Below are 20,101 nucleotides of genomic sequence, written 5' to 3'. Positions count from 1 at the left end.
CCAGCAGAGAGGAGATTTGTTGTCCTGATTTAGGCACAATTAAAGCTCAGCCCCACCAGAGTAAACAATGCACAAACTGTCAGGGTAGATGTTTTTATTCAGGGGTCAGCGTTATCACCGTTAATGTAAAAGATTTTCAACTCTGTCGGAATCATAATAAAACAAGCAGTCTGTATTCATAAAAAGTCCCATTTATTTCAAAGTCATTTCATCAACAAATATTACAATTCTTCACCCACACAACAACATGAATAAAACATTTATGACAATAATTGCTCAGCGACAATTTGCAGCCGCTCAAAGTTGAAGCATTCCACTCGCTTAAGTTGAAGAATAAACAAGGAAGACGCTGGTGTACAGAAACAATAAATGAGTTTGTAAGGCCCTTCCTGCCTTACGGGATTACTGTGTAGAGAGAAATCCACTAGAATCCAATGTGGGTTTAGGATAATCCCATCAGAACTGCTACAGTGCAACGCTACTACAGAACACCCAAGCCTGTTAGCGTTGATGAGAGCCTATAGTGATGGAAAGGTTAGGTTGACAGGAGAGTGGAGCAATCCTTGTTAAAAAAAAATGAACACACACTGACTTCTATGGTACAAAACAAAGAATTAAACAGCCTGCTGCCAACGAAGCACGTCTAACCACATTAGAGTGAATTATCTAAAAAATACTCTGTACACAGGTAAAAAACTAAGTCAGGATCTGCATCATGGAAATACCTCTTCTTCATAAAGCTCTGTAACATGAATCTATTTGAAAAATATCTTTACATACCTGTTGAACCCATGACTCTGAGTTAATATGCACACCTAGCGCCTGTGTTAATGTTTGAGGACATGTTTTGACACTAGCATCCTTTTAGTGCTACGCTGGAAAACTGACACGCGCCAGCATCAGCTACTTTTTATTCCACTTTATTGCCAAGACTTCAATAATTCCTCATCAATTCATAATGTTTTACCTGTCAGCTACACTGGCATCAATAAGGAGCAAACTTCTGCCTCTCAGACTTTTTGATGCCAGAGGTTGGCATTTTTGCAGTGTAAGGAGATAAACCCTGCGTTAGGCTGGAAGCAGCTGCTGGGTGGACAGCCAGGACAGGGAGAGTTTTCATGCCAAGCAGGCTGGAAACAGGGACGGCGTAGTGTGGGTTTTGGATGGCTGATAAGGTGGAGGGAGAGTGGACGTTAATGGTGGTGGGAGCTGGGGTTGTGGCCGCCAAGACAGCCATAGAGGTAGCAGCAGTGGAGGCAGTGGGAGCAGACTGAGAGAAGCTCATGTTGAGGTCAACTGGGGTCGCAGAGGAAGCGGCCTGCATGGTGTATTTAGCCAACTCTAAGCTGCGGGTCGGGATGTTTGGAGATGGGGAGTTTGGAGGGTGAAAAGTTAAAAGGTGGAGGTGGAAATTGAAATGAGATGGAGGGGGGTTGGGGAAGGATTGGGTGAGAAAAACAGAGGAGGGAAATGAGAGAGAGGAGAAAACATAAGAATCAAAGAAGGAATGTGTTAAAAAGCAGAGACAATAAGGATTTTAATGCAGTCAAGAGAACGGAGCAGTGAGATGGAACAAATCCAGCCTCATCCTGAGCACAATAAGTCTGCCCTCTTATAATAGCATGCTGTTTGGCTCTCCTATCATCACAGCACCATGAGAAACCCTGAGAGACCTGACCGCCCTGTGTAATGTCTTACCTGGCATTGATGAGGTACTGGGCTACGCTGATGCTGGCCGGCGAGCCCGTGATCGTGACTTGGCGCATGGCTGAGCCATCAGTGGCGCTGGCAATTTTGATGTGAGCTCCAGAGACCTGGCGAATCTCATTGATCTTGCTGCCTTGTCTCCCAATTATACAGCCAATAAACTAGAAGAGGAGAGAGTGGAAACATGTAAATAGCAAATCAGCTCATGTTTCTCTGCTTTTTGGCAATTAGATTTCAAACTGCATTTGGAAGCAACTGCTGCAGCTAATAGCAGCACCGCAGAGGACGTGGAATCCCCAGCTGTGTGAGTGTAACAACAGAAAACATCTCCATAATGCATCGATCCTCTTCGCTAACAGTCAGCACTTTAATTCTAGGTTCATATGAAATGTTAGTCAGTGATACTGTTGATTTATTAGGCCAAGCACAGGCAGCAGTCTCTTATCTTAAAAACATTGTTTGACATTTGGAAAAAGAAATTAGAGGACATTACTGTCAGGTCTGACTGATTAAAAAAGGAAGATGCCAGCAGCAGCAGCAGCAGCAGCAGCAGAAGCATACAGTTAAGGAGAGTGGACACAGAGCTTGAGGGGAAATCTGTAATAGCTTTCTTGATCTGAATAAAACCAAAGGGTCCATCTAATCATGATTTTTAGTCACAGCTGTTGGCAAGGCAACCGGTCAGTGTCTACAAGATTCAGACAAATCATCAAAACCTCTTAAAAAACACCCCCTGTCATCTTTCTCCTAGACTAAATAAAGTGAAGTTACTCGATAAAAGCTGAAACCGCCTGTTTCTCCACTGCCAGGCTGTATGAAAAGCAAAAGATTATAGAAAATGATCCAAGCCATCTGTTTCACTCAAATACTTTAACACCATCACTGCAAAAACAGAAGTCTAAACAAGTGGCTTGTCTTTTTTTTTAGTTAAAAAAGTCTTTTTTTTTATATTTGAAGACAAAAATGACACCTGAATTGATAATATCGAGTAAAAACATTTTCCTAAATGAGGAAAAAGGACATTACTTCTTGAGTTTCTTGAAATAAAGAAAAATCATTAATAAAAGTAACTAAACCAGTATGTTTTACCTCCAAGATTGGCAGATTTTTTTTTTTACTCGTAACCAAAACAAAGAGTCACCATGAGTTGAAGCTGTGCGTTTGTTCTGATATTATATTCTGTATTTCAGTACTTTCTTTTATCAACTACAGTAATGTTTTCTGTTGGCATGCCTCTGCTCAAAGTGAGCATGCTCTGGATACTGTGCGTCATGTAGCTTTAAAGTTCATCACTCATTTGAAATAATAATATTATATTATATTATATTATATTATATTATATTATATTATATTATATTATATTATATTATATTATTTTATATTATTTTATATTATATTATATTATATTGTATTATATTATATTTTTATTACTTTTATTAATTGTGTTTATAATGCCCTTTTCATCCAGAGATCTCAAAGTGCTACAGCTTGAAAAAAAAAAGAAAGAAATGAGAAAAGTTAAAGGGGGCAATAAAACAGTAAAAAAAAAAATTATAAACTATTTCTAAAACAGCTAAAGACAGACCATGTTAAAAGCATCAGAGTTGGTTAAAAGCTTTCCTAAAAAGAAATGTTTTTAGTCCCTTTTTAAAACAGTCTGTGGATTGTGTTGCTCTTAGAGTGTCAGGGAGGGCATTCCACAGACGTGGGGTGGCAGCACAGAAGGCCATATCACCCACAGTCCTCAATCTGGTTCGGGTGTATGGAGGAGGTTTGAGTGGGTGGGGCGGAGGGAGCCTGTTGTGTTCTGTGGATTTAAAAGTTCTTTTAAGGCCATTCCTTATCACCGCTTGCTTTATGCTCGAGTACGATGGTGTTCCCTGTCATCACACTGACTAAACATTGATATATTTTTTTCAATATATAATGTATCTTATGTCTTCTTCCCTATTATCTCCCTACCTACATTCATCCATCCATTTTCTATGGTTAGGCTGGAGTCTATCCTAGCTGCCTTAGGCTAAAGGCGAGGTACACCCTGGACTGGTTGCCAGTCAATCACAGGGCTGACACATAGACAGACAACCTTTCACAAACTCAATCACACCTTAACTCAATGAGCAGTTTTTTTGGATCATGGGACGAGAGAACCCACGCATGCACAGGGAGAACATGCAAACGCCACACAGAAGAACCTACTGGGCAAACTGGGAATCAAACTGGTGACGTTTTTGCTTGAGGCTGCAGCGCGCTAACCATCACACCACCGTGCAGCCTCCTCCTCTACATTGTAGGGAAATATAGGATCTCCCTCTTGCCCTCTTGCTAGAAAGATCTCCCCCTACATACACATAAGACAAGCCCCCTCACTGTCCGCTTTTACAAAAAGTCTTAAAACCCATATTTATTATTTGGCTTTTTAATCCAGCTTGAGACTGTGCTCCTGTTTTAGTTTTTTGTGGTTTGTTTTAGTTTTTATTGTTTTAAATTGTTTTAAGAACAATATAACAATAATTCCCCTACCTGCACCTTTGTTTTATTTGTTTTATTTACTTGTTTATTAATTTTGTTTATTTGTATCTGGTTTTACTACGTAGCTCTGCTGCTGCCTGTCATGGCCCAGACTGTCTTGGAAAAGGGATTTTCAATCTCAAAGAGCCTGTTCCTGAATAAATAAATAAAATAAAATAAAAAGTATCTTTAAAAATACATTTTTTTTCTCTGGACTTCTCTGGTGAATGTAGAGCATATGGAGCCCAATGAAAAGATTTTTACCAAGAATTTGACACTTCCTTTGATTTTTTTTTTGCAGTCTTCTACCAGGGTAATCTTTAAGCAACGAAAACCATTTCTATTTCTGTCCCTCTTGCACAGATTTCTTTATTCTGACTCTAATGAAGCTACAGTCAGCCTGTCCTGTAACATTAACTGCCATGTACACATGCAAAGACTTCTTTGTCCAAAGCGGCAGCGTGCGGAGAAAGTTGTGTCCAAAAACCGCTCATTATAACCGTCATCCTCGAAAGCATTAAAGGAGGAGGCAGGAGGATTTGGGGTGCGGGACTTTCTTGCAGCGCTGAGAAAACACAAAACACAGTGGTACTCACATCATTAGGTATTGCCAGCTCCTGTGAACTTGTGGGGGCAGATGCATCCAATCCTGCAAAGTAGGACAAGGAATGCTAACAACAGTATGGCACTAATGGCACAACAAGTTGGCCTACTTTGTCTGGTTTATCTCTAGCTCACTGCTACATCAGGAGCATGAAAATAGCATATAGCAGACTTTATATACGTTTTCAGCACACAGTCTATGCATACACTCTACATTTCTGACATTACAATGGAGAAAATTAGTATTGAACGCATCAACTTTTTTGTCATTACATTTATTTCCAAAGATGCAATTCAAACGAAATTTCTACCAGACATTGGTATTAGCTCAAATAATCCACACATGAAAAGAAATCACAACGTCCAGGTCCATAAATAATAATTATGTGGAATTAAGTTTGATAACACAGGAAAAAAGTATTGAGCACACCGTGAAAAGGCTGTATACTTTAGCAAGGAAATGCACCATACCACCTGAAATCTGTCAGTAATCATTACTTGAACTTCCAATTAGTGCAAACCAACATCAGCTGGGCTAGAGCAAATTGATGGTCCTATAAAAAAGGTTGTTTCTTCACCAAGCAGTTAAATACAACACACCTCATGATGGGTAAAGGCAAAGAGCTCTCTGAAGACATTCACAACCTGATTGTTGCTCAGCATCAGAATGGAACTGGTTACAGACTTATATCAAAGCACCTGAATATTCCAGTCAGCACCGTTGGGGCCATTATTCACAAGTGGAAGAAGCACCACCTTACCATCAACAGGCCACGCACAGGAGCTCCCTGCAAGATTTCTGACCAGGGAGTCAGAAAGATAGTCAGAAGAGTACTCAACAAGCCAAGGACCACCCTGAAAGTGCTCCAGACAGACTTGGAGGCAGCGGGTACAATGGTTACAGAGAAAACAATAGGCAATGCACTCGACCGCCATGGCCTTTATGGACACTCAGCCCGCAAGACTCCATTCCTGAAGAAAAGGCATGTTGAAGCTGGTTTAAGTTTGCTAAACAGCATCTTGACAAGCCTGTAGAATACTGGGAGAATGCTGTCTGGTCAGGTGAGACCAAAATTGAACTTTTGGGCTGTCATACTACATACCATGTTTGGAGGAGAAATGGCACTGCACATCACCCAAAAAACACTACACCAACAGTGAAGTTTGGAGGTGGAAGCATCATGGCATGGGGTTGTTTCTCATCTCATGGTTTTGGCAAACTTCATATAATGGACAGAGCAATGAATGGAGCCATGTATGGGGAAATTCTTGATATGAATCTGCTGCCATCCACCAGGATGATGAAGATGAGATGTGGCTGGACCTTCCAGCAGGACAATGATCCAAAGCACACGGCAAAGTTGACTCTCAAATGGTTTGAAAAAAAGACAATCAATCTGTTAGAATGGCCTAGTCAATCACCTGACTAGGAAAAGGCTTCTCCACTAAGTATTAGATGAGTCTCAGTTAGCGTGTTCAATACTTTTTTCCTGTGTTATTGTACATAATTCCACATAATCATTATTTATGGACCTGAACGTTGTGATTTCTTTTCATGTGTGGATTATTTGAGTTAATACCAATGTCTGGTAGAAATTTTGTTTGAATTGCATCTTTGAAAATAAATGTGATAAGAAAAAAGTTGACGCGTTCAGATCTTATTTTCCCCACTGCACATACAGTTTTCTTTCTTTTTAAATGAGTATGTTGTATAAAATCTGTCATGTCACAGAATCACATGTCCTGATACGCTGTCCTCAGTTAGTCGTGGCAGAGTAAATGAGTACTTGGGGAAGTTGAGGTCAGGGATTGTCTGGCCAAGACAATGTTAGAATTGGAGGAGAAATGTTGCAGAGGTGGAGGATGGGGTGAAGAGATTAGGTTTTGTTTTAGGAGAGGAAAACTGGGCAAATGGAGCTGAAACTCTGGTGGGGACATGAGAAATTGTGAGAAATGGTGAAGTATTTACAAAAGTGTAAATATTTCTCTCATTTTTCACATTTCCCTCTCAGAGAACTCTGCTGGTTGAATTTTCCGCATCATTTTTCTCGCTGCAGTATGTCACACACTCAGGAGCAACTTTAGGATTTTTGAAATGAAGCAAAAACCCTGAAAGTTGCTCCCGTCTTCTCAGCAGTCTGAGATTTCCGTAGCAAGTAAAAACAGAGAGAGTCTAACAGATACTGTCTGGTTTGTGTCTTTGAACTCTGAAAGAATGGAGGCATCCTACACTTTCTCTGCAGTCTGAAGTGACAGTGTTGTTGTTTGGATGGTGTGATTCCAAGAGGAGTGAAGTCAGGGGGGTAAGATGGACTTCCCCGGGGGAGTCGTGGGTACGTACCAGGGAAGGTAGGGTTGCTCTGCCCAAGGGAAGGGAGGGGGATATGCTGCATAGCCAACTGGTGAAGCTTGGTCAACTGCAGGGTAGGAAGGAAGTTAGAGCTAACCAATCAAACTGGATTATTTCAGAGGAGCTGACAGCTACAATACAGAGCCAATGTGAAGTTCACAAACATCACAGATAGTGTCAGTGTGAGAGATTCATTTCTTTCTGCTCAATACAGTCACATCTCTGACTACAAACTGATCACAAATCTGAACATCCTCACTATCACGTCAGTCAAAGCATTCCTCTAGCTCATGTTAGTGTTAGTGACATCAACAGATCAGGGTTATTCAGTTTCATCTTTCAGAGAGGGGGACAGAGAGGGTGTAGTGGTGGCTCGGGAGGACTGGGCAGGAGCGGGTCATTAGGATGGATGTCAGTCATCAAATACGCATACTTACATCTTGGTGTGCAAACGCATACTGCCCTGGAATCGCAAAAGCCTGGAGGATGAGGGAAATGAAGATATTACACTTTGAATTGTTTGAGAGCATGAAGAGAAATCAGAGTCCATCCCTGATAATCAATCCCCTCTCCTCTCTCCATCGCTCTAATGTGTATAGATTTGACGGAAATTCATCTAAATGTCATCTGCTGTTTTCCTCCCTTTGACCACAGCCAGAAATCCAATAACATAGACAGATGTCTGATAGGTCAGAACAGACTGTGCCAAATTCAGGACAGCGATTAGCCAGCTGATGGAAAATATGAGCTTTAGTCACGACATCTTTCAGGTTTCACACCCCAGGGGGATTATTAGCGTCAATGCCTTCTATTCATATATCTGTCACATTACAGCCCGGCTGGATTCAATTCAGCCCATTTTCCAGCACGATCGCCGGCTCCTCTCGCGGCTTACAGCCTCACAATACGAAGAGCTCAATGGAGTGTAATTAAAAAGCTGTGTCCCTCTAGTGGTAAAAACACGCCTAATGATCAGATCAGAGAAAACACAGAGACCCTTCCACTAGAAAGCCTGGCATCAGTCAGAGTTAAATAACCCATACTGGGACACTTACTTGTGCAGAGTGCTGCGGTGCTAGAACTGCGTGGGCTCCGGCGGGTATGGCCTTGGGACGGTAAGGAATTGTTGCTCCTTTTGGTGGAGACTGGAGACACAGTCATGCAAACCAATAAGGGAGAAAAATTCATACACTGCCAAGGCTCAGAAAAAAAAAAAAAAAACTATACTGGCTCTGAAGTATTTTATAAAGCGTTTTATGTCCCCTGAATCTGTATTCTGAATCTTTTCACATCCGATTCATGGCTGAGATGGTTCCATGAAGCCTTGGACCAAAGACATTCATTGTGAATAGGCCTCGGAATAGGGAATGGATTTTTTTAGAGGTTAGTTAATACAGACAGGGTGAGTGGATGCTCAACTTTATGGAAGCCTCTCCTCAGAAAAATTCACCCAGTATGGCTTCAAGTTTTTCCAAATAATCCTTTTCTAAAGAGTCATCATTTCATTAAGTGATAAATATTGCTGCAGGAGTACTTCTGGAGCTGCAGGGGATGGAAGGACGGCTCAAATAGATTTTATTTCAGGGGGAAATATTCAGGTATTCATGTTGAGGAGACAATACCTGATCAAAATGTTAAGACCAGTTGAAAGACTGCAAGAATTTTCATTTTTCTTAGTTGGATCTTAAAGTAGAGTTTCAAAATGCAAAAAGAAGACATGGGAGTATGACAAAATAAAAACTGAGTGAGCAGTCTGTTCATCAGCTGTTTAAGGGTTAAAAACCACAGCCTGTAAAAGACAAAATCTGCACAAAAATGTGGATTCAGTGTCATTTTCTGTCAGGTAGTCTCTCTGTCATGACCTCCTGATGGCAAAGGCTAAAAATCTTTCTCTCTTTGAACGTGGTCAGATTGTTGAGCTACATCAGCAAGGCCTCTCACAGCACGCCATCACTGACAGCCATTTTACATTTTTTTTAAAGATCCTGAGGGTTATGAAACAAAAAATCAAGCTTTGACCTCCAAAGAATTTCACTGACACTGAGTCAGAGGATCTGATTGGCTGTCTGTTAAGACACGGGATGATCCTCGAACATCTTCAAAGGCCTCGTCTCCTTCAACGCCACAATCTCACTGTTTGGACTTTTTCAGAGAGCAGCAAACATGGGACACTGAAAGGTGAAGAAAGTTTAATTCTCTGAGGAGAAAAGACTGAACCTTGACGTCCTGATGGCTTCAACGTTACTGACATGACGAGGAGATCCCACTGGAGATGTTTTCACAGCGGCACAGTGGAGGGGGCGCCATCATGATCTGGGGCTTTTTCCTTCAATGGACCAATGGAGCTTCAGGTTGGTCAGGGGGCGTCAAACGGCGGCTGGCTCTGTGGAGATGTTGCAGGGGGCCTCCTTCATGACTGAGGGCCCTGGTCTGTGTGGGAATGACTGGGTTTTTCAACAGGACAACGCTGCAGGTCACAATGGGCGCCTGACAAAGGACTTCTTCCAGAGGAATCAGCTCACTCTTTGGACCATCCTGATGTTCCCCTGATCTAAATCACTCTGACAACATTTGGGGATGGATGGAGAGGGACGTTTACAGAAATGGACATCAGGTCCAGACCATAAACTGTATATAGAGTAGACAGCATGTATGGTTTTGAAGCTAAAATTCCCCTGTCACAGGCGCAGCCATTGGCAGCCATTGTGCAGCCAGAGTCTGTGCAGTAGAGACTGTGAGGGATTCTGGGAGAATCTGAGTTGAGCCGGGTAAAAAAAATATTATATAGATTTTTTTCTTTCGAGAGTCTAATCACTTCTTGACTCTACCTCCAGACATATTTTACAATCCCTGAAAAATACACAAGAACATCAGCTGTAAATCATCTTTAAACGTGACGTACAACCTTGTTTTTAACCTCATAAAAGTAATGAAAACGAAACTTTTCAGAAAAAAAGAAGACTTAAATACAAGGCAGCCAAATGATATCTTCAAATCACCACAACAATCAGACGTGAGAAACATTTCTACCAGTAATAATTTTTCAAACTTTGACCACAGCCCATCTGGAATGACGGGAGAGTCTGATTTTTTGACCAATACTGCAGCCAGCCACCAGGGGGAGCAGTTTTGTGGTGACCTCAACGAGCAAGATGACGTCCATTTTTTTTACAGTCTATGGTCCAGACAGTGGATGATCCTCCTTGGAGACGTCTTTACCACTTGGAGCAACGTTCAGACTAAGCTTCCTTGAAACACTTGCATCAGGCGTGATGAAACAAGATATTTTTGAGCTGTGGTCTTTACCTTTTGATCAGCTGATGAAAAGCCTATTTTTATTTTTCTGTCTCTGTCTCATTTCATCTTTTTGCATTTTGAAACTTCAAACCTTTTTCCGATCAAACAGTACAAAATGTAAATTCTTGCAATTTTTTCAACTGGTTTTGAAATTTTGGTCAGGTGTGTTTGTCGGTGAGAGCTGCTGGCCCTTGATTATTTTCATAAATCAAACCTGGTCCTCTCTGAAAAAGAAAAAAAGATTTGGACCCTCCTGTGAACCAAACTAATGATAAGCATGCTGAAGTGTTGTTAAGCAGCTCTGTTTGGATATGTTCGTGACATTAATGTTTCTGATCTCCGGAGGAGCACGAGTACGTGGATTTAATCTTTCAGGAGTTAAGTGTTGCTGAGACCGAAGACATCCCAAAATGTGCCACTGAAAATCTGCCTGAACACATGTGACTTGATGCCAAAATAAAGCTTTTTGTGGGGATCATCTGCTGTGTGACAGTGCTTACCTCCAGCATGACGGAGCAGATGTGTCTTACACACTGAGTAATGGCCTGTGGAGTGCCGGAGATTGTGACAGCCCTCTCCGTGGAGTCCGGCAGCATGTCTCCTGCCACCTGAACCTGAGCGCCTGTGGTCTTAACATCACCAGACAACAGAAGAAACAAATGCTATTTATTGCTGAAAAGAGGACTCCATCACCCAGATTGAAACGCTGCTTCAGGCACACGCAGATTGCCTTGAACACATTTTGACATGCAGGGAGCAGCTGCAAGCCAAATAGTAAAGTGTGCTCTAATATTTGCAGGAGCGTACACAAATATTGTCCATTCAGAACGTGAAGTCAGCCTGCACCGATCTTTACAGGCATAATCAGGGAGATTTTCATGAGCAGCAAGCACAAAAATACACATTTTAAGGCAGAGATAAGCAAGCAAAGTTTGACTGGAGCGTTTGATACTGGAGGTGTCAGAGCTCCAGGGAGGATGTTTCCCGTGCCTGTTTGGATGCAGGAGGAACTCTGTGAAACAAAACGCAAACAGAAAGGGAATCTTACCTCTCTGATTTCTTTGATCTTGGAGCCGCCTTTGCCAATCAGTGAGCCGCACTGGCTTCCTGGGAAAACCAGGCGGAGTGTCACAGGTGGCTTGCTTGTCACGTTGCTGTTTGTCATCGCAGCGGTAATATCCTGAGGCAGAATTCAAAAATATGGTTTTCACAACTGTGAGAATGTCAGCTTTATTTCACACGTCACAAGACAGGGGGTTCAGTGCTCGTCAAACCTCAGAGAAAAGGTCTTTCTTTAACGCTCCTTTTAAACATTCTATTGACAGAAGAAAGAGTTCACGTTGACTTTGTTTGGTGTACCTCCTCAAACTTCTGTGCGATCATGGAGAAAGCTCTGAAAATGCCCTCTGTGGGTCCTGTGATGGTAACTATTCTTTCAGGAGAAGATCCCTCTGATATGTTAATGCGTGCACCACTCTGGAAACACAAATCCACAATTAGCCCTGTCACAATTCATCATACCTGACCTGCACAGACACATACATTATACATGTCGTCACATCAGAGGTCTCAGAGCCAGGGCTCACCTCCTCTCTCATTTTCTTCACCGTCTCTCCTTTCTGGAATTAAAATAAACAGAATTAGTTCATTAAAGAGAGGGGAGAGGAGATTGAGAAAGATGAAGCCGTAAACACTGAGGATTAAAAATACCTTTCCAATTATGCTGCCAACTTCCTGTGAATGAGAAGATAACAATGCTTGAGCGAGTTGCAGCACACAGCATTTTCTGCAAAACATTCAAACAGCTGTGACGAGATTTTTTTTTTCAGTCTGCATGACAAAACTGTCTCCAGCGTTTTTCACATTGTTACCTTCCCGTGCATCAGCAGCCGCAGTGTCAGCGTAACATTCATGTTCCCATCCAACGCCATTTCTTCTTTGTCAGACATGGTGTAGTTTTGAAGATCGGAAGTTGGAATCCTGCAAAAAAGGAAAAAAATTGAAACTGCTAAAGACCATCGGATGTAGAATTGGACCCAGTCTATGTGAAGTCACTCATTTGTCGGCTGTATTGAAAATACTGAACTTAACTTAGCTTCTTTTAAGTTAGGATGAGGTACAGGTACGCACCTGTCTGTACAGTGAGCCACGCCCTTATATGGTCATAACTCCCAAGTTTAACAACATTGAAAATAACAATTACTGTACATCAGGTGATGATCCAGAAATGTGCCATTCAGATTCAAACTCTTTTTTTCTGGGTGTTAACATTTTTACTTTTTATAGATTGGTGTGTATCATTACTGTATGATATATGGACGTAGTCTCCGCTAATGAACACTAGAAAATTAATTTGGATGTGATGCATGTTTTGAGATTTAAATTTGAAATTTTGGGGGGGTTCTTTATTTTATTGTAGGCTATTTATTTGTTTTCGTTTTGTTTGTTTTGTTGTTAAAATCAATGACGGGTTAATGTAGGCTGTTGAAAATCAACTGTATGTGATGTCAGACCATCTGTTCTTTTTTAAAAAGTTGTTCAGTTGTAGGATCAGACAAATATAACAGACATTTCTCTTCACGCTGCTCCTTTCCTATCATGAATGTGTTTGTTTTAGGGTGTAATGTGCACCTGTGTATGGATTTGGTTGTCAGCTTTCATGTATGGAACAAATGAATAAATGAATAAATAAATGAAGCTGATTGGCAGTGGGAGCCCTATTGGAAGTGCTGACTCAAGAGGCGGGCTATAGGGCACCCATCAATCACGTGAGCTGAGCTGTGCCTCTGATTGGACAAACTCATGATCACAATATCCTTTAAACCACAGAGTAAAAAAAAAAAAAACACAGAGTGCTGATAGCCAAATTAGTGTTTCAGACCCAAATCATTTTTTAACCAGGCTGTAAATATGTGAACTTAAAAGTCTGAGGTTTTCTTGTGTGTGTGTGTGTGTGTGTGTGTGTGTGTGTGTGTGTGTGTGTGTGTGTGTGTGTGTGTGTGTGTGTGTGCGTGTGTGTGTGTGTCTTGGTGTGTGTGTGGTTTACAGTCTTTCTGCATTCGGCCTCAAGCAGGTACTCAGGCTCCATCTTACACAATACTTCATCTGAAAATGCTAAAACGCAGTGTAAAAAAAAAGAAGCTGCGTCTACACAGAAACACTTGGGGACTGAAAATGCTGTAGTAAGCATGCCAGGCCTGTAGGTAGTGCTATAAATGTCTTGTCCAGAAGTGACTTTTGATAGATCTCCACTGAAGTAGAGTCTTCTGGTGTATCGGTGAATCCTAAGAGCAGAAGTGGAGCAACAGATGCCCATTTTGTTGAAAGACAGTCAGCAGATTCAGCAGATTGAGCAGCACAAACACAACATGGTAAACCATGATCATAACAATGGTCCAGTTGTACTGTTGTATGCTCTTGCGCAAAGCAGAGCATGACGTCAGCATTTCCGCCGAAAACTCTGGCGTACTGTTTACAGGGCAACTGTGTCGGCAGCGTTTCAGAAAAATCCCACTCTAGAGACCGTTTTCAAAAGTTTGTTTTAGGTCCGCTGAAACGTCTTTTCCATGTATATGGGCCCTAAATTGGCTTTGTTTTTCTAAACCAGATGTTGTCCTTTGGTGTGTATGTGGTTTCTGGTGCTACAGTCAGCCCCAAGTGGTCGCTCACTGAACTGCAGCTTTAAACTTGTCTACATGGGCTCGATATTTTAAAATATATTTTTCATTTATTGAAGTCCCTTTCTATGGAAGTGTATTACTACCATGTCAAACACACACACATACACACACAGACACACACAGACACACACACACACACACACACACACACAAACACATCGGTATTATATTGTAATGTGATAAGTTTCATGTTATTCATGATACTGAATGATCAGGCTATTTAGGGATACTGAATTATGACGTTCTTTGTGGTCAGTTTTTGGTGGCTGTGGCCTGCTGCACCTTGTATCCATGGAGCTGTCCGTGCCCCTCTAGCCTGTCCATGATAAATGAAGCTACCTCAAGAAGATCAGACTGTATCTTACTTCTGTAGAACCCCACCCATTTCAGAATCTGTGTAAGAGTAAAGATGCTTCTCGTGATATCATCCACAGTTCTCAATAACAGATCAGCAGATCTGCCCATGTCTTAACCAAGCATGAAGCAAAATTGAATCAAATCATCTAAGTGAGCCATGTTCAGCATGTTCTCCACTCTCACAGTAATCACGTTATAATGTGATAATTTAGTACATTGTAATAACGTGATACTGATGTGTTTGTTTTTTTCTGGAGTGTCAGCAATCCATTTCTTTGTTGAGCAGCTGCTCTAAATGAAACATAAAATATTTTGTTCAGTGTCTGAGTTGCATTACTGTTTGCATGCAGAGACAATCTGTCCTTATTTAACGTCTTTATGAAACACTACCGTAACTGTGAAGAATGTATAGCTACTATAATGTTGGTGGTTCGTCCTCTCAGCGTAACGTCTTCATGCCAGAGGCCTGATGCCCTCTGAGGAGTCCTGGACCGTTGGGCGCGGGAAGAAATGACTTTCAGTGTGTGAAATCTTCACATGAGACCGTGTCATGAGTTACAGCTCAAAAGAAGTTGTGTAACTCGGGGATAAGATAAGATACAAAGGAAGCCACTTGTGCTCTGGAGGCCTGCAGATCAAGTGATGTGTGTGTGACTCTCTTAATATCACACTGACACCACACAAAGTCTGCTCTGTGTTGGAGCCGTATCCAATCTGTCACATTTGCAGAACAAATAAAGAATGTCTGGAAGCAGGATTGGATGTGGGGCTCTGACAGAGACACAGAGACGAGACTCAAGTTCATGAAGACCTGAGCTCAGTGTGTTTGTTCGACGATCATAGTCTGAGAGGTGCTTCAAAATCTTATACTCACATGACACTTGATAAAGCCAGGAACTTATCTGACTAAAACTGTGCACAGAAATTAAACTAATGTCACTGAACCCTTCAAACTTTGAGGTCCAATAACTGGGGGACTTTTAGTTTGCTCCACAGCAGAAGGCATAAAAAATACTGGAGTAATTACCCTGAGTCAGTGACATAAATACCCATACTGACACCTCTGAACAAATTTTACAGGTGTTCCCTTTATTATGACACCAGAATGATTCAAATAGACAGTGTAGATACTTAGATGAACTCTTTTCAATTTGAGGATGTAACTTTTTTAAGCCAAGACCTAAAAAAGAGGCCTGTCTTTTTAATAAGACCTTTAGCCTTTGTCCCGAAGCTCTATTCATGTGATGAAAGAAGGGGGACAAGAGGCAACAAGATTAAAAAGTGTGTTTGAGGGTTTTCTGCTAAATTCACAGCCTAAATCGGTTGTTCTGTGGTGTTTCAATACAATGCTTAGCATTTTTGACATTTAAGACAGGCGTTATACAGAAAGTGATGTGAAAAGATTGATGTCACTGAACTATTAGACTTAAAGGGGCTGTGAGGAGGTTCTTAGGGATTTTTAAAAAGTCTCCCTTCATGAAATATGTCTGATTGTAATCCACACTTTAAAATGAGATTATCAAGATAAATACAGGTTACTTCGAATTGCTCCTTCTAGCTTCCTGATTGGGTCAGGCAGGACTGGATTGATTTGCGGCACGTTGAAATCTCTATGACAACAACATGCCAGCTGACCAAGTTTAGAAGAGAAAGGAGAGATCTGTGTTTTTCTCTGCTGAAAATGATTTCTGTGGTTAATTTTATAGTGATGGTGGACACTGGAGCCTAACTGTCAGACACTGAAAGGACAGAAGAGCGGAAGAAAGATAAACAGGAGAGAGATACAGCTCGAGCTAAAGGCTAATTAGCCTCTGGCTACACAGTACAGCAGGGGGGTTCAGCCATAGGCTGAACCTGTGGCTGCCTACCTGTCAACTGAGTGGTCCTAGTGCCCTCTCGCTCTGAACGGGGAAAGAGAGAACACAACAGCACTTTTTTTATTATTTTTCTTCCGTGATCTTGGAGCCTCCTTCCACCAAAAAAGGCGCTAGATTTGTCACTAGTCGCTTTTCTCTAATTTTCTTGCTGGGGGGTCCAGAAAGTCGCTAAAAATAGCAACAAAATTGCTGAGCTGGCAACACTACACTGATATATGCCTTACTTCTTCGTGTTTTATCCAGTAAAAAGTCGTCTTAAACAAAAAATATTAGTTCTGATCCAATCATTCATTTCCAAAACAAACACACCTGGTCACATCTTCAGGGGGCAGATGGCCTAGCAGTTGAGGTCACGCCCAGGTTAGCCCTCAAGTTGGTGGCCCAGGTATGAGTCTGGCCTGTGACCTATTTCCCACACTTTGCTCCCTGCTCCTACTCCCTTTTCTTCTCTTTCATTACAGGCATGAAAAGCTCAAAAAATGTAAAAAAAAAAAAATAAGAAAAAAAAAAGGTCACTTCATCACGACAGTGTGCGTGTGACTCCAGGCCAAAAGGTGGCGCTGCGGTCCAATTAAAATAGATCCTCCTCACAGCATCTTTATTGTGAGCCACATTCACCTGGCAAGTGCAGAAAAATGTCTTATTTCAAGTCATTAAAAGACAAAATGACACCTGGGTTTCTTGTAAAGAGTTAATCAATCTGCCAATGCCGCAAAGTATCTACTTCTATTGTTTTTCTGTATTAAGATATTATTCTTGTTCCAAAAAACTATTGGCAGATTCTTTTAGGAATCCCGGCCTCATGGTTTTTTTTTTTTAATTTCTTAAAATGAGACATTTTTTTTGCATGTGTCAGCTGAGTCTGGCTCACATCAAGCCTCATATATTGCACATAGCCTTCACATCGTATTGCTTAGTGTAAAATCCTGTTGTGGATTAAAACTCTAACCGACAACAAACCAACCTGTCAGGCTGCTTGCACAGAATACAGTTTCACACTGATGTAAGATATCAGCGTGCGTGTGTGTGGACTTACGAGTTACTGTTGAAGAGGATTTATCTCTCCTTTTCCTACAAGACAGACTAACTGATCCTTTTCAAAGCTAAGCTAAACAATGCTAACACGGTGCAGCTTGTAAACTCAAACAAACCAATGAGCTTCCTGCTGCCACCACACACACACACACACACACACACACACACACACACACACACACACACACACACACACTCCAGAACGGACCAAACACCAGTGTTGATTCGAGTTCAGTTTGCCAACACTGGTGATAGCACAAGTGTGAGTAGATATCTGATGAAATGTGTCAGTTACAGAGAAATAACAAACAAACAAAACATGCTTCTCAAAGAGCTGAGACAAGTGTACAATAAGATATTGTTCTGGCACATTCCTCAGTGTATAATTCCACACTAAGCTCAAGGACTTAGTCCAAAATATCAGGAATATGAGGAGGAAGCCTTTCTAATAGCAACACTCATAACTATTGTCTTCTCTGAGGATCATTATGTGGAAACAGTGAATAAATGGAATAAACAGCAACATCACTGTCTAATCCTATAGGCTGGGATTTGTTTAGTTAATGCTAAAACCCTTTTGACCCATTTCTGTCACCTCCAGCACATCAGCACCCACTCAAGGCTCTCCAACAAAACAGTGGTGAACAACAGCACTCATCAAGTGTACATGATACACAGATAATCTACTGAAACCAGCTCCCAGCCAGCGCACACAGAGAAATGTGCCTCAGATTATTGGAAACTTTGGTTAATCCTTGAGGAGAACAATGTCTACATGAATTATATGAGAAAAGATGAAAATTGAGGCTAAATTAGAGCTCTCATTCTGGAAACCATGAAAAATCAGATTAATATGAAGAATTATTGAAGAATTTTTATGTATAAAGGGGCTCTTATTTTGAAGGAAACATCCTGACTTTTATTTCAACAATGATGTATGATTTTAAAGCACTGTAAGCTCACTTCATAACATAATGAAAGATTCTATACACCCAAGGATCTCTTTATCTATCCATCTTTTTTTTAATCTTTCTATTTTATATTTCACTATGAGCAGAGACTGTAGAGCCTTTCACCAAGACCTTTGTTGTCAAACCCAGTTTGAAAGAGACAAACAAAATGCATGAACAACACACGGGAGTGAAGAAAAACAAGCCGCTCAAATTAACTCAGCTCAAATAGAAGTCAGGAGTTGTGCATTAAACATCCTTCAGCCCTCTTTAAACTAACGGACCCAGGAAGAGAGACAGAATTAAAAGTTTTACTGCAGCGTTCTGTGTTGCAAAAAGCCAACATTAATTAAGTCTGCAACAATGTCACCAGCAGAAACTAGTGAGTGGAAAGTCTGGAAGTCATGGCTGAGCGAGAGGCCTGTGAAGCAACAAGAATGATTAGTACGGTACTGACCTTATGAACACAACACTTGTTCCTCTTCTTTATTTCTGTTTCCTCCTAAATGAACAGCCTTTAGTTTGCAGTCCCTCTGCGCCGTTTGCCCCCTTTGTTGTCAGTTATCCACAGAGTGGACAGATGGTTCCCTGTGCCCTCAGACCGGCTGGAGCAGAGGCTGGCTTTGCTATTAGTCCCTCAGCTTAGCCCAAGATAAGCCCCTACGCAGGGCAAGTGAACCCGCATCTCTTGCCTAATTCTCCTAGTCACAGCCACCAAAGAGGCGTTCCTCCGCACGGAGATCCACAAGCCGAGGAGGCCTGAGGGCAGGGCAAAGAGCCTCCAGGCTGGACACTGTCCAGCACTGATAGTGCAGGCTACAGCCGCAGCCTCCACAAACAGAAATCAGAAATGTCTTTTTCAGTCAGAAAAAAAAAAAAACATGCAGAGAAACAGAAGGGACGCTTTGTTAACCAGCGTTGCTCTGAGACTAACAACTCGGCATGACTGGTGTGTTCTTCATTAGATTTTCAAAGAGCTTCCTGACTGCACAGGGCCGGATTTTCTCTAAAAATAAATCTCCCTGTATGAAATCAGCGCTTCGTACAAGCAGCTCCACTAATTGAGGGCTGGGAAGGACAATGTGGGTGTTTGAGGTATTTAGTGATGTTAAGCACAATGTCTTCACGGGGTGCTTCTCCCCCTCCTCTGCCCCTGCCCTCCCCGACACCCGGCCCTTTGCCCTTGTAATGAGGCCATACTGGATACAATGCGGCCCTTCTGCACACAGAGAGACGCATTCTGCTGAGCCTCAAAATTGTGAAGGAAATGAATCAGTGAAGCATAAGTGGCATATTTAATTACTATTCAGTGCATTGCACGAGGACAATGATGGCCGCTGTGAGCCTCATGGCCCTCTATCAGACATCTAAGCAGACCACATGACACTCACTTCACAACCAGCATTTCAGTTCAACTTTCAAGTGTCATTTGTGCGATTAAACGGACTGAGGACAGAGGAGATAAAGGTAGTCTTTGTTGGTTTTTATCTGATCATGCATTATTTAAGGCTGTTCCTGCCCTCTTTTAGAATAAGTCGGATTGACGAGTGAAGATCAATAAATGCTTCAGAGGAGTGTCCTGAAACTTCTTAACAGACTGACTTTTTGTTTTCTCACAACAGTTAGACGCAGAGGAAGCCATCCCACCTGAAAGTGTGTGTTTGTGTATGTGTGTGTGTGTGTGTGTGTGTGTGTGACATCCATCAGAGCCCAATGAGACGATCAGACTTTTCA

At 41.6% G+C, this 20,101-nt stretch overlaps 1 protein-coding gene across 3 annotated transcripts; it reads right to left on the bottom strand.

Annotated features, from left to right (window-relative positions):
• Positions 1-362: 362 nt before the first annotated feature.
• On the bottom strand, positions 363-19,177 carry LOC141794966 (poly(rC)-binding protein 3). Of its 3 annotated transcripts, none has more exons than XM_074675643.1 (13): positions 18,825-19,177; positions 12,340-12,448; positions 12,179-12,202; positions 12,055-12,087; positions 11,828-11,944; positions 11,517-11,648; positions 10,969-11,097; positions 8,227-8,316; positions 7,609-7,650; positions 7,163-7,238; positions 4,815-4,867; positions 1,699-1,868; positions 363-518 (listed from the first exon to the last, which is right to left on the bottom strand). In XM_074675643.1, exons 2-13 carry the CDS (start codon positions 12,415-12,417, stop codon positions 482-484), a joined length of 981 nt encoding a protein of 326 aa, XP_074531744.1. In that variant the 5' UTR covers positions 12,418-12,448; positions 18,825-19,177; the 3' UTR covers positions 363-481. The 3 variants fall into 3 exon arrangements, with proteins under 3 accessions (XP_074531744.1, XP_074531746.1, XP_074531745.1); XM_074675645.1 differs by lacking the exon at positions 363-518 and adding an exon at positions 755-1,346; XM_074675644.1 differs by lacking the exons at positions 363-518; positions 7,163-7,238 and having other exon boundaries at positions 1,715-1,868.
• Positions 19,178-20,101: the final 924 nt, after the last annotated feature.

The sequence above is a fragment of the Halichoeres trimaculatus genome, unplaced genomic scaffold, assembly GCF_033239565.1.
Source record: "Halichoeres trimaculatus isolate MK-OKI-2021-1 unplaced genomic scaffold, fHalTri1.1 fHalTri1_scaffold_8, whole genome shotgun sequence".
Lineage (NCBI taxonomy): Eukaryota > Metazoa > Chordata > Actinopteri > Labriformes > Labridae > Halichoeres > Halichoeres trimaculatus.
Note: the sequence above shows the minus strand (reverse complement) of the source record. Positions and strands in the feature narration are given on the sequence as shown.

Coding starts and splice junctions, on each gene's coding strand:
- LOC141794966 (XM_074675645.1), bottom strand. CDS start 12,417: ATGTCTGACAAAGAAGAAATGGCGTTGGATGGGAACATGAATGTTACG. Junction 11,649..11,827: donor TCGCACAGAAGTTTGAGGAG/GTACACCAAACA, acceptor ATTCTGCCTCAG/GATATTACCGCTGCGATGAC. Junction 1,869..4,814: donor AGCTGGCAATACCTAATGAT/GTGAGTACCACT, acceptor CTCCTCTTCTAG/TTTATTGGCTGTATAATTGG.